The following is a 12,620-nucleotide window of genomic DNA, read 5'->3' as shown; positions in this document are numbered from 1 at the left end:
CTACTTCAAAGAAATGGGGCACAGAGATATCATTCCATACTAAAGGCATTCCTTTCATAAGCTTCAGATATCACTTGGTGCTTGTTGAGGCAGGAGTAGTGTAGCGCTTGCCAGCTATAGAGCGGTCATTTCCCTGGTATGAAATCCAATCCAACCTGTGCTTATATCGTGCACAACCACTTCTGTCATCATCCGGTACCTGTTCCAGAATTACGTTCACTTCATCCTCTACAATGAAGGCCGTGGTTATGACGGAGGGGGTTGAACACAGTTAGGCAAGATGTGTCGTGTTAAAAAGCCGGTTGCCTGTATCTGTCGTTCCTCTACCAGTGAACTTGTTCTCAGAAAGTCGAAGCGCAACCAGGTCTAATTGCGGGTCCTGAGCTAGGGATTGGAGACCCCCAGTCATGCACTCGGCCTGGATGACGCCTGCCACTACCACGAGATGAACTGTAGCGTGTATGTCGCGAATGTGCTGAACAAAATCCACGACTGTTTTGCCACTGTTCACTACAGAATCCACAAGGATTACGGTAACCTTTCCCTTTACATGATCTTGCAAAACGTCTCCGGGGCAGCGGGCATGGAGGAACATGGCTCGTGGGAACGCTTCATTAACGCCAAAAGCCATGGGTTCCCCACCACGCATTAGCGCAACAATCAACGTTTGGCCCTCGTGAAGAAGTCGGAAACCGCTTGTGGTATGACCCTGCACGTGCTGGATAGGGTACTCTTGGATGCCGATCAACTGGGCGAGAAGGTCTGTTGCTAGGTACCATCCGACGCGGCCATGGAATTTTCGTAGCTCGGGCCCAGAAACTGCTGCATCTCGCATCGACGTCATGAGCAACTTTGCCGCGTTCCTATCACCTGCGTGGACAAGCTGGGTAGTAGCACGGCGCTTGCGGACACCCAGCAGCTCGTCAACGAAGCCACGATCCGTGAGCTGGATCAGTGGCAGCTTGAGGGTGCTTAGACGTGGCTGTACATGGCTCGGAAGTAGAACTTGATGCGCTCGAAATGCGCCATGATCGATAACATCCTTCAAAGCGGCGTCCATGGTTTTGCTCCTCGTCTGCTCGTCACCCGTCACGATGATGGCTCGGTCCGCATTCCTGAGCATGCCCAAGTCCAGCACACTGTCTCCGAAAGCCCAGACAAACATGTTATGGAGCTCTTGTGAACGTGCGACTAAGGCGGCCTTTACTGGACCTGTGACAACATATCCATCCGAGATCCGCCCCCCTGCGATAACCTTTACACTATCAGACAACCCTGCTCTTTTCAGCACTATCTCCCAAACTCGGCGCAGCCCACAACTAACGACCACCGCGCGAACGTGATCCTGCCGAGATACTACTTGTAGCAAAGAGACGAATTCAGGGTGCATGATCACCGCCGATGCTACGTCTTGACAGATTGCATCGTACTCCAGGTCATCTGCCGCTTCTTCGTAGAGCAGGACAGCTTGGCGAAATGCATTGTACGAGTAACCTAGCGGACTGCTAAACAATGCTCTCAATGGACAGCCAAGGTCTGGTGACTGTTGCGATAACCTCAGCTGCTCCCAGAACATCATACCAGTGTCTGCTGTGGCTAGTGTCTTATCGGCGTCAAGAACTAGTAGAGTGTCCGGTTGTCCCACTTCAGCAGCGACGGCTTTCTCCAATGCCATCTCAGCTGCATGCATGTTTTGTTTCTCGGTATGTTGCTGGAAATTGCGTAGTAGTGAGGAGACGGTGCTCAGAAGGTCCTTCTCGTGGTAGACGTGTGATAACAATATGTTATTTTCGCGGCAGAGGCGGAGCAGCTGGCTCTTCTCCTCCACCTGCCACTCGTTCAATTGGCTCACTGTCGTAGAAGGGCGATCTCTTGCTGTGTCGCCTGACCGCCGTTGTAATACAACGTTGGGAGGAGTATCCAGATAGATGATATGCGTGTAATTCTTTAAGTCGCTCTGGGTGCATACCAATTGCCCTGCACTTTCACCCTCATGCCACAACATGAGATGCCCAGCTACAACGGCAAGTTTTCGGTCTTCTAGGCAACTCTGCTTGATCTTGTTTATGGCTAACTCGCGCCAGTGCTTCTTCTCCTCTTCTTCCAGCTCATGGAATGCACCAAGACCGCCAGGCACGACCGATGCGATGACCTGTGACCCATCCCAGAACATGAAGGGCTCTTTCTCGAGTCGTTGTCTGAGTTGGTTGATAAGGAACGTCTTACCGGAGCCAGGGATTCCGTAGATACCAACGACCATGGCTTGGTGGTCGCTAGCAGGGCTTGTAATAGCGGACATTGAGTCGCATCTGGTGTGAAGCTTCATTGTGGTAGTGTCGGTCGGGGTGGGTGAGAAAGTCTCCATTCTGGGTCAATATCGTGTTCTCTGGCTGACAGAACCTGTCCAGGCTTTTGCGCCATATATGGTGATTTAATGTACTCTGTGCAGCTGAGATACCAAAGGTCCCGATTTGTCGGAAGAATAGATAGAGCTATACGCTAGTACTCAGTTGGGCGAAAATGCCTAGGGTTACGGAGCAAAATATGCTGTGTCTTGTGCGTTCCTCCGGCTGTTCCTTGACTATGGTAGAAGAGGCCATACCAGCTGCAATCGCCGACACACTCGCTTGAACTGCGCTACGTCAATATTGTGCCGAAGGGCAACCTCGCTAAGCTTGTGGTCCTTCCTCGGGTTCACAACTTCGCGCACCTGGGCGAAACAAGGGTCACCACAAATGCGGGCCGTCGTTTGATACAGCTTCCAACGTAAGGTGTACTTTGTAATCATGTAGACATAGATAGAGGTATGTCGGAACCTGTAAGGTGGTAGACTTCGAATCGGAAACCCGTCGTATCGAGCTCGGGTGATGGTAAAGAAGACATCAGCCGTTTCGCTCAGTTTGAGCATAGGACCACTTGCGTTACGTCGTTCTAGTAACTCTTCGCGAAGCCGGTCTCGATACCAAGATGGCGGTGATTGTCGCTTTAGGCTCAGTTTGTCGTACCACTTTCTCAAAAGTACGTTTACCGGTGAACGCATGTTGGCTGAAGAATTGGTTGACAATGACGGTTCAATGCAGGTTTTGAGGGGAGCAACGGACCCTGCTGCCGGTACCGGTAGATCCAGGTTAACGGTAAATTAGAATGTTGCGGAGTTTCAGCCATTGTTGTGCCCTCTACTCGCAGCAACTATCCAGCAACGTGGGTTCACCGGAACCCTTTTTACGGAGATGCGCGCCTACCAGGATGTAGCTGTACACAGCAGTTTGAATACGCAGCTTCACGCGATTGGTGCGTAAGATAGGTATACGTCACTTATCTTGGCAAGTAACGTCAAGTCTTTTTGTGCTGTCGACCGAAACGAATTACACTCGCTGATCGCCTCCACGAAGCTTTGAAAATGGTGACTGATGTGCCAGACTAGGGGGACCGATATGAGTGACAGGGGTTGTGATCCGCTATTCGGAAGGGTTGTTTCCTTGCAAGGCCGGCCTACTTGTCCCAATCTTGCTGTCTCACTAGATCGGAATGTGACGCCTTAGTTTCCTTTGGATATTTTTGGACAAACAGATAAGATTCCTGACTAGCGCCTTGAAAGAGTTAGCAACATGCGAAGCTCGCTGAGGCATGTCGAGTCTTTCCTCTTTAAACGTAATGAATAAATTCACTATTGTACTATTACGATGCGCAAATCAAATTGTTACTAAGTTCTATAACCTGTAAGGCGTATTTGCCTGCAAGAATTGCAAGCTTGTTTTAGTGAGTGTTATGGAGCTATACTTATAGAAGAATCGCTCGTCTTGATATCTACTTAGTACTGTGGACTAGCTTGCTAAAAGCTTTACTAGAGTAGTCATAAGGTGGATTGCAGAGATCCTCTTTACAAGACGAACTAGATCCCTGATTGGGATCGTACTAATCAGAAGCTAGCATGGGCAACTGGAGAAGCTTCTTAAAATTTGCATAATCTCTTTAGATCTAGCAAGTATCTTTTGGGAAATACACTAACTGTTGATATTACACAAATGGCTTAAAACGAGGGTAAGATATATAATAAAGATATTACGTTGTTTTTGCTGGTGTGTTTACTATCTGCGACTGGTGATTATATAAGTCTGATCTTGTTTAGCCTCCGGTGATCTTAGAAATCTAATTAGGACGCTGCGTAGTCTACCTAAGTCCTTTAATTAATATGTTAACGTGAGAGTTAACGACTGAGAGTTTGACGTTGTTGCACGTAATATAATTGTACTCCTGCTAATCTTCGTATCTCTAGATAATATTTCCTTAGACTCTACTTCGTATAATTCTGTTATAGAGACTCTTATTTATGTGTGGTATTCTGCATTTGTTACTTAAGCCTTGATTTCATCGCTGTAGGATAAAGTTGGGGCCTTACTGCGAAACAGCTATACTTACTCTACTTAAATAACGGATGGTAGCATAGTTAAGAAAACCTAGTTATCTCAACGAGACAAAGCTTTATCTATTACGCATTGGGCGAACTAGTGGCTGAAGATCGAAACGTTCCTTCAGGTACCTACTGCTCTGCCTATGGAATCTGCTTAGAAGATCTGAGTAGCTGTGGTGATGTCTCCTGAGAGGGCTGATTAGAGATAGATAGTATTACAAAGATGCACACCTATCTAAGCGCCTTGCTAAGCGGATATTTAGGGTTAATAGTTTGCTACTTTCCTCTAGCTATCTGCAGACTAACTCAAATGTTCCTAATCTGTAAGTCGCACTACTATATCTTGTCAATTAACTGATAATATCTAGAATAATGTTCTAGTCAGGTTCTTAACTATTTGACGACAGGTCAGATCTAATGGCGGGTTAGAATATCATAGAAGTCTATCGAACGATATAGAGAGCTTCACAGGACATGTATGGGAAGTTGTTCGCATACCTACGCAAAGAGTTCTAAGCATTCTTCCAGCGTATGGTTACTCTTAAGATCCACAATCAGCTCTTGACCATCGACGCGAAGATACTGCCTGAGCTCCTGACGCCGGAATCGTACGGAAGAATCGATGTAAGATTGCCGATCACATTATGTACACTCCTGATAGGGTCCACAGGTCGCGAACAGATCGGACGCGTGCTACATGGGACCTCGTCAAGTTCTGTCCTTATGTGAAAACTACTGATAGGAGCAGGGTGTACACCGCAAACTTTTCAGCGAACCTGAAATGCGCATACTACGGGGAACTGCCCATGAATCTCCAGTATATACCTGAGACTCTCGCAGTCGTGGGACAAGGCGTGTCAGCGCCGAGTTTGATGGAAATTTGCATTCGCGGAAACCAGTGTCCCGGGGGATTTTTCCAAGGCTGCAGGCTCGCGGAATGGGGTACCATTTAGTGGAAGCGTCGAGGGCATAAGGTAGCGCACCCACCCATGGCCGCTCCAATCAGGTATTACGCAGATACCACGGCCCATCGCCTGGGAAACAGAGGAGCCTTTTAAGTGTGACCTTTTGTCCTCGAACTAACATTCATAAAATGAAACGTAGCTTATTGAATCAATGCTTCATTTTAATTTTCTATTGCGTGAGGTCTGGCACCTTCTTCACTTCCGCGTCAGCTGATCTGGTCCCTATTGTGCTTCTAGATAAGACCTTACCTGCGGAACTTTAAGGTCAGTCGTGATGGCTGGAAATCTAGGGGCCTTGGTCTGCGTCTGAACGCTAGCGATGGTAACGAATTATGTGGCTTTGAGGCGGCTCTCAATCAGGGGCCGAACAAGCAAGAGTTATGTTGATTTAACTACATTTTTTGTTCTCAGCAGAGATCGCGTCCCTCCATGGGCGCTCCGTAGAAGTGGCTTGCGTCTTGTTCGCAAGCAGTCTCGTTAGAGAGCAGTTAGTCGAAATGTATCGTCCTGGTCCAGTGGATCTAGACGTGGCTAAGCAGATGAGAACTTTTACGCCCAACTTTGTGAAGTCAAGAAAGAGTGAATATAATTGTATATATTGGTGAGGCCTGCTATTGAGTTTGGTCTGTGGAAATTTGCTTCAGTCTTCGCGGCCTTCAAAAGCCATCACGGTCTTTCTCCACTGCTTGCTCCTCCTCACCCTACGCTCCACAAAGCATGTTCAAGACACTCGTTTTTGCCCTCCTAGCCTTTCCCATCATTGAGGCTCGCATATCTCAAGATGGAAGATGCGGTGGTTGAACTCGCGATACCTTTCTAGGATCTAAATTCGGAGATTGTTGCAGGTCAGTCACGTTCGGTAGCGAGATTCTGCCAACAGCTCACAAGTCGTTTTAGTCAATACGGATGGTGTGGTAGCTCGAAGGACCACTGCGAGCGAGGTCGCCAGTCTGTGCTTGGCTCATGCAAGGGTGCCGTCTCGTCGTCTGCAGTTAGGGTGTCGGTCACGCCTTTAGTTCGCCCGTCATCGTCCACGCCTACCTCTTCCCCCACGTCGATTCAATCTCCTTCGACACCAAAGAAGCCCACAAATTCTTGCTGTGGATTCTCTAACAAAGCCTCCCCCGGAGGAATGACATGCTCCGGTTCGCAGTGGGGCAATTGCTGCAAATACGTCTTGTGATGCGTTTGGCACTTCGTCAGTGACAACATTGCCTAGTCAGTACGGCTACTGTGGGAGCAAAGATGCCTACTGCGGCACTGGATGCCAGGCAGGTTTCGGAACTTGCGATACTAAGCCTTCTTCGTCGAGCCAGAATTCTTCACTAGCTATGTCGTCTCCAGCAACGTCGGAGATGAGCTTGAGTGCCGTATTCTCTACAGTTGCCTCATCTGCATCCATCGCCTTATCAATCAGTTCCGACAGGTTAGCCTCTGCAAGCTCAACGCCTGTGCCTCAATCACCATCGAGCTCGGCACCTACATCGTCTCCAACAGCATCTCCGAATAATAGTCTCATGATTTTGTCGTCGTCAAGCCCAGCCGTTCAGTCTTCTACTGAAGTAATAACATCTGCATCTTCCTCAGCATGCTTCCCTACGCAGCTCACTGGACCGTATGTTCCATTTGGCCAGTGTGACATTGCAGGACGTCCAAGCGGCGTCGTTCCCGCAATGGCATATATGAGTGTCGAAGACACCCTGCCTGCCTGCAAAGAGCTGTGCCGGACTGCGAGTCGTATGCGTTTTATGAGGTTGGGTGTAAGGTTTGAGGGAAGACTACATGTTTCAATGTGTGGATTTAGTAATGTTAATGTTAATGTAATGTTGTGGGATTGAGGAATTATCTCAGGTGAGTGGGGGGATGCTGAAGAATGCTTGTGGTGAATCCAAAATCTCTCTTGGAGACCTACTTATACTTCACCATTGAACGGCCCGCGTCACACATCCGTGATGGGGTTCGAAATGCAAACACGGAACTGCCTGGTGCAAGCGAACTCGAAGTAAGTCTGTCTCAATTGCTAGGCTGATAATCTATAGCCTGCAGGAATACCTTCAGGGGCCATTCGAGGCCTGTCTCTGGGTATCGCTTTTCTCCCCGTGAATATAACAAAAGAACATCGTCTACGGCACCAATGCACGATCCAACCATGCATAATGCTGACAAGCGGCGTGTCACCAGCCCAGCGACCCAAAGGGGGCGCCAAAGTTGGATGGGGGCGTTTTGAGAATGACACCATCGACTTCCTCGGTCATTCCGGAACGATGTGAATCCGCGGATCCCTTGCGACTGAGTGGCATGCCATCCTCACTTGGCATTTCGGTGACGCTCACGGTCGGACTGGTGATCTTTGCCGGCTCGTCAGGAAATTCGCCCCTAAGCTCTGCCTGCTGCCTCGAGATCTTGCTAAGTACTGCATCCAGCTTGCTCAATGGGATGTGGCCGTCGTCTGCGCCATCCACGGGGTTCGTGGGGAGTGTCAAGGCACCCGTCAGGCCCTCATCTGCATCCGGTGTAGCCGCTTTGTCGTCTGCCGGCGCCTGTGCTTGTTCGAGCGGAGCGGCTGGCACTTCCATTGCAGGCGACAAGGCGCGCGGGATCAGGGGCGTGTGGCCGGCATGGAGCCTGTTGGCTTCCGGGAGGGGCGAGAGCAGCGCGTGTGTGGTCGTCGGGGACAGCGGAACCTCATCGTTGAGCTCGTGCGAGGCCATCTTGGCCGGCAGTGGGATGTGAGGGTTGAGGAGAGTGCGATTCTGGCGCCTCTCGAGGAGTGATGCCATGGGAGGCGTGGGCTGCAGGATATGGGGTGGTGAGGCAATGGCCGGGTAGCCGTGGATGAACTGTGCCTTCTCTGTCAACATGTCGTCGGGCGGCGTCGTGGTGTTGTGGGGGGCGGCGAGGAGGATTTCAGGACGAACGAGGGTGCACTGCATCAGTCCTGCCCACTCCGTCTGGGTGCCCGCCTCTACATATGCCGGCATCATGGCGATGGGCGATGGGCGATGATGTCGCTGCGCTAGTGCTCCGGGCGAACGTCAGCTTAGGCTCGAGGAATTGTGGGCCGGTCTGCCTGCTCTGGTGCTAGTCTCGGGTAACGTATGCAAGGGCGCCGGTGGTGGTGCTGTGGGAGCGGCGAGGATGAGGGAGGCGTGCTGGGCGCGTGGTGGCGGGGGTGGGATGTGCTGCGGCGGTGGTTGCGAAGCGAAGGATGTCGAGGCGGGCGAGGGTAAAGCTGCAGTGGGTGGTGAATGTTGTTTGTTAAGCGTTGGCCCATGTTTGTGCTGCAGGCGGGCGGGCGGGTGGCATGGATCTGCGCGACAACACCACGGCCGACGTTTGGAAACGGCAGCGACGGGCGCGGAGGCGACGTCATACCTTCATTCCGTACCTTGTACCTGCGTGCGCAAGAGCGTCTCGTTGGTCCTGGCGTCTGACCAAAGCCTAAATTGCCGCAAAGACCACCAACGCAACGACGACATGTATCTCTTCTTTATCCCGCCTCGCCATCGCTGATGCAGCAGCCATGGCCTGGAGTGGTTCTCGTCAAGCCACGCGGGCAAGCGTGTGGATCTGCCCGCGGCACGTCATCATGCCTTCTCTTGGCTCCTCATGCCTCGTGTCGAACACCGTAGTCCGCCCGTATGAGAGTCGGTGCTCCCATCATCGTCGCAAACGTTAGTAAATCGGTCGGTGAGCAGAAAGTTGATGTGCCAGCGGCAGCGGCAGCGGCAGCGACAGCGACTAAAAGCATCGTCTCCTTGCAGCGTGATTGCAAGGAGTCGGAGCAGCTGACCTTCACTCCCGCCGTGGTAAGCATGGCGAGAGGGGTAAGTGACCACGCCGCAGAGACTCCAACGACGCTTGCTAGGCTTCCAGAACCGCTAGAAGTACCGTGGCTGTTGATGATGTCTGTCCGTACGTATCGATTGAGCCCCAGGCCTCGACTTCCAAGGTTCCGCCCTCCTCCGCAACTCACCACCGTCCAATCAAGTCTACACAGTTTCCCCCCCTCCGCGTATCCCACCCCGTTTCATCTTCTTGGAATTCTTGCGCAAACTCTCGACTTGAGTCGTGACACTGTAGCTCGGTGAAAGTCGACGTCCTTTTCTTGGTACACTAAGAAGCGCAAGACAACGGCACAAAAGGTCACGGCAAGAGAAGGGCCTTATCCGGGCGCCACAATGACGGCCACCAAGCATGCCGCCAACTCGCCAAAAACTAACCAAGCACAACTCGATCCCATCATGGCGGCGCAAAGGCATTCGACCGACTTGCGGAAGTTTTCCATACCAGTCGCAAACAGTATGAACCCGTCAGAGGAGGAGCTCTTACCCTTTCCGGAGCCCGAGGTGTCTTGCATGCCGCTAGAGCATAAGCCTGGCGCGAAGATCAACTACACGTACTATCCCGCGTCAGCCCGGCAAGGCCACAGCAATCCCTTCTCGCAGACCTTGATTGTTTACTTGAACGGATTGATGCTCCCAAGAAGCTCTTGGGACGCTTCCATTCAGAGCTTCCTGGAGAAGAGATTAGTGGGAAGGTTACCGTACCCGGGCCTGCTCAGCTACGACCGATACGGGCAAGGCGAATCCGACCGCGATCCCACTGACAAAGACCCACCGCCATGTCACGGCCACGATTGCGTATCCGCTGTGCAAGACTTGAAGCAACTCATCTTGCAAATATGGAGAGACCATCTCGACCCCGCCAAGCCCACACACTTCCCATGTCTGATATTCGTCTGTAACAGCATAGGATGTGCTTTGGCTAGACTATTCATCCAACTGAATCCAGGCACCGTGTCTGGCCTATTGTTCCTCGACAGCATCATGGCAAATTCAGACCAGCAGTCATTCTGGCCGGACCCAGACGCGCCCGACTTCAACTCGCACACACTACCAGACGGCGTGACTGCAGCTGAAGTACGCGAAACAAGACGAAAGTACAAAGCAATGTTTCACCCTGACGTTCCCAACATGGAAGGCCTATCAAGACGCAACCTCGCACAGCTCCTCCCGTATGATGACGCGCCCAAACTCGAGGGCTATCTAGGAAAAGGACCATACCTTACCGTCGTAGGCCACGACTGGGAAACATTTGCCGAGCAGTCATGTAAGCTCTTCTTCACTTTTTTTCTCCCGTACTATCCCCCTCTAACCCCATCTCAGTCACTGGAACTCTCCAAATCCCCAAAATCCTCACAATGACATACCACAACCCTGCATGGCGGCGCTACAACGAAGGCCTGACCCAACTCACCGACGAAGGACGAAGTATAGGCCCCATTGTCGCTGTTGACTGCGGACACTTTATTCAGAAAGACGGGCCGGGGTTTGTGTCGGATGAGTTGGTGAGTTTGTTGGATCGTGTGGTTAATCGCGTGGAGCAGGTTAGTGAGCGGGGTGGGACGTAGGGTGCGGGTTCTAGGGGAGGGAGGTAATGTTGAATGTAATTTTTTTTTGTTGAAATTCGAAAGGGTGAGATATGTACAAATACAAGTATTTTGAGATGGCGAAGGGGGGGGTTCTCTGGGACACTTTTATCCAAGGATTTTGGAAATTTAGCTTCAAAGAGCGTCAAATATCCAAGTCCGCCCTCTTTCCCCTTGCCATCCCAACTCATCACCCTAAAACCCCTCCATCTCCCCCATGAAATCATCTCCATCTTCATCCTCCTCCTCCTCCTCCTTTCTTCTACCCCCTAAGCTCCCCACCTCGTCCCCACTCATCTCCACATCCCCATCCCCATCCTCGTCCCCGTCCTTCTCCCGCACCATCTCCCTCCTCTCCTCCTCCCCCAACCCCGCCTTATCCGCCGCCTCCATCCTTACCCGCAGCGGCCGACTCTGCATATACGACTCCAAATAGCTCGCGCCCAGACTACTCGGGTACCCATAGCTCCCGGCCTGGTCGACGTCGTCGGCGCCCGAGCCGCGCAGGCCGCCCACATACGTGTCGAACGTGTCGTCTTGGGCTAGTTGGGGTTGCGATAGCGGAGCGGGCGAGGACACCAACTCGCTATCCGGCGCGAGGGAAGTGGGCGTTTCGACGAGTGGTTTCGTCGGGGATATTGGGTGAGACATGGACATGGGCACGGTCGTCGACGTCGGCAAAGGCAGACTGTGATGCACCGTCTCCATGGGCACATGCGTCGGGCTCGTCAACCGCGGATCAATCAGACTGTCCAGGCTCGCCGTGCTGTTCGACGCGCTGGTCGCGCCGTCGCTGGGCTCCGCGACCAGATCCGCCGGCAGCACCGTCTGCCCGTCAATCACCAGGCTGACGCGCTTGCGCCGCGGTTTCGAGGCGTGCGTGCGCAGCGCGGATTTCTTGCTCGTCGACGACGAGGACGACGAGGTGCGTTTGGATTTCTTGGCGTCGCTGCTGGACATGGCGCACGCGTCGGGCGCGCTGCTGTGCTCGGGGATGGCGTCGTGGGCGTGGGTGTGGTGGGGGAGGGGGAGGGAGGGTTTCTTCCTTTCGTGCGTGGGGGAGGAGTCTCTTGCGTCGAGCAGCGGGAGGAAGACGGGGGTGACGAGGCCGTAGAGCTCCTTCTCGCGCTTTTGGACGCGCGTGCGTTTGGTTTTCTCTTCGCGCGAGGGCGTGGGAGGCGTGCTGGTGCATTCCATTGAGCGGTGGTGGGCTAGTAGCTGGCAATCGTCAGCTTCTCGAATGCATGCGGATGGGATAATGGAGTAGTGTGAAGAACTCACCTCTTGCTCATAACTCCGCAACTCATCCTGCCGCAGCTTGACATACTCGGCGATATCGCGCTCGAGCTGCTGACGCCTCAGCTCGACGCTCGCGGCCAAGGCATCAAGCTGCTCGCGCGAAAGGTCCCCGACCTCGGCCAGCTTCGGGTCGGAGTGTAGAAGCATGTGCCCGATCCCTTCCAAAAGTCTGTTCAGACAAATAAGAATAGTATATCTTCGCGACGCCTGTGCGCGCGTGTGTCAGTCGTACAATTTCACATCGCCGCGGCTTGTGGGGGGAAGAGGTGGGTGCACATTACATACTCTTGGCTGGGATAGTCACGACGCATGCGGAGGTCACATGCAGTAGCAAAAGCCCACTTCAGCCCATGTACAGAACCCGTGGCCACCGACGTTCTGCAGCGCGCGCGGCAAATGGTAAGCGAGAGGGAAGAGAGAGTAAGCAAATCTCTGGCTTTTGCACAAACACTTGGAGCGGGGCGGTTTTTTTTGCGTTCCGTTCACTCGTGAGGACTGCGAGATGCGCGCGGCC

The 12,620-nt window shown here is 52.5% G+C and overlaps 6 protein-coding genes across 6 annotated transcripts; 2 read left to right on the top strand and 4 right to left on the bottom strand.

Annotated features, from left to right (window-relative positions):
• Positions 1 to 14: 14 nt before the first annotated feature.
• On the bottom strand, positions 15 to 2,326 carry SNOG_16404 (hypothetical protein; the record flags this gene model as incomplete). The annotated part of the gene is made up of 2 exons (XM_001806470.1): positions 15 to 1,828; positions 1,970 to 2,326. 2 exons carry the CDS (start codon positions 2,324 to 2,326, stop codon positions 272 to 274), a joined length of 1,914 nt encoding a protein of 637 aa, XP_001806522.1. The 3' UTR covers positions 15 to 271.
• A 180-nt stretch (positions 2,327 to 2,506) lies between these two features.
• On the bottom strand, positions 2,507 to 3,040 carry SNOG_16403 (hypothetical protein; the record flags this gene model as incomplete). Its single annotated transcript, XM_001806469.1, has 2 exons — positions 2,507 to 2,524; positions 2,624 to 3,040. 2 exons carry the CDS (start codon positions 3,038 to 3,040, stop codon positions 2,507 to 2,509), a joined length of 435 nt encoding a protein of 144 aa, XP_001806521.1.
• A 4,288-nt stretch (positions 3,041 to 7,328) lies between these two features.
• SNOG_16402 (hypothetical protein) lies at positions 7,329 to 7,479 on the top strand (the record flags this gene model as incomplete). The annotated part of the gene is made up of 2 exons (XM_001806468.1): positions 7,329 to 7,378; positions 7,416 to 7,479. 2 exons carry the CDS (start codon positions 7,329 to 7,331, stop codon positions 7,477 to 7,479), a joined length of 114 nt encoding a protein of 37 aa, XP_001806520.1.
• A 71-nt stretch (positions 7,480 to 7,550) lies between these two features.
• On the bottom strand, positions 7,551 to 8,360 carry SNOG_16401 (hypothetical protein; the record flags this gene model as incomplete). Its single annotated transcript, XM_001806467.1, has 1 exon — positions 7,551 to 8,360. One exon carries the CDS (start codon positions 8,358 to 8,360, stop codon positions 7,551 to 7,553), a length of 810 nt encoding a protein of 269 aa, XP_001806519.1.
• A 657-nt stretch (positions 8,361 to 9,017) lies between these two features.
• Positions 9,018 to 10,789, top strand: SNOG_16400 (hypothetical protein; the record flags this gene model as incomplete). Its single annotated transcript, XM_001806466.1, has 3 exons — positions 9,018 to 9,203; positions 9,471 to 10,488; positions 10,545 to 10,789. 3 exons carry the CDS (start codon positions 9,018 to 9,020, stop codon positions 10,787 to 10,789), a joined length of 1,449 nt encoding a protein of 482 aa, XP_001806518.1.
• A 213-nt stretch (positions 10,790 to 11,002) lies between these two features.
• SNOG_16399 (hypothetical protein) lies at positions 11,003 to 12,253 on the bottom strand (the record flags this gene model as incomplete). Its single annotated transcript, XM_001806465.1, has 2 exons — positions 11,003 to 12,025; positions 12,089 to 12,253. 2 exons carry the CDS (start codon positions 12,251 to 12,253, stop codon positions 11,003 to 11,005), a joined length of 1,188 nt encoding a protein of 395 aa, XP_001806517.1.
• Positions 12,254 to 12,620: the final 367 nt, after the last annotated feature.

This window comes from Parastagonospora nodorum, assembly GCF_000146915.1.
Source record: "Parastagonospora nodorum SN15 chromosome Unknown scaffold_47, whole genome shotgun sequence".
In the NCBI taxonomy this organism is placed as follows: domain Eukaryota; kingdom Fungi; phylum Ascomycota; class Dothideomycetes; order Pleosporales; family Phaeosphaeriaceae; genus Parastagonospora; species Parastagonospora nodorum.
This window is presented reverse-complemented; position numbering and strand designations above follow the sequence as displayed.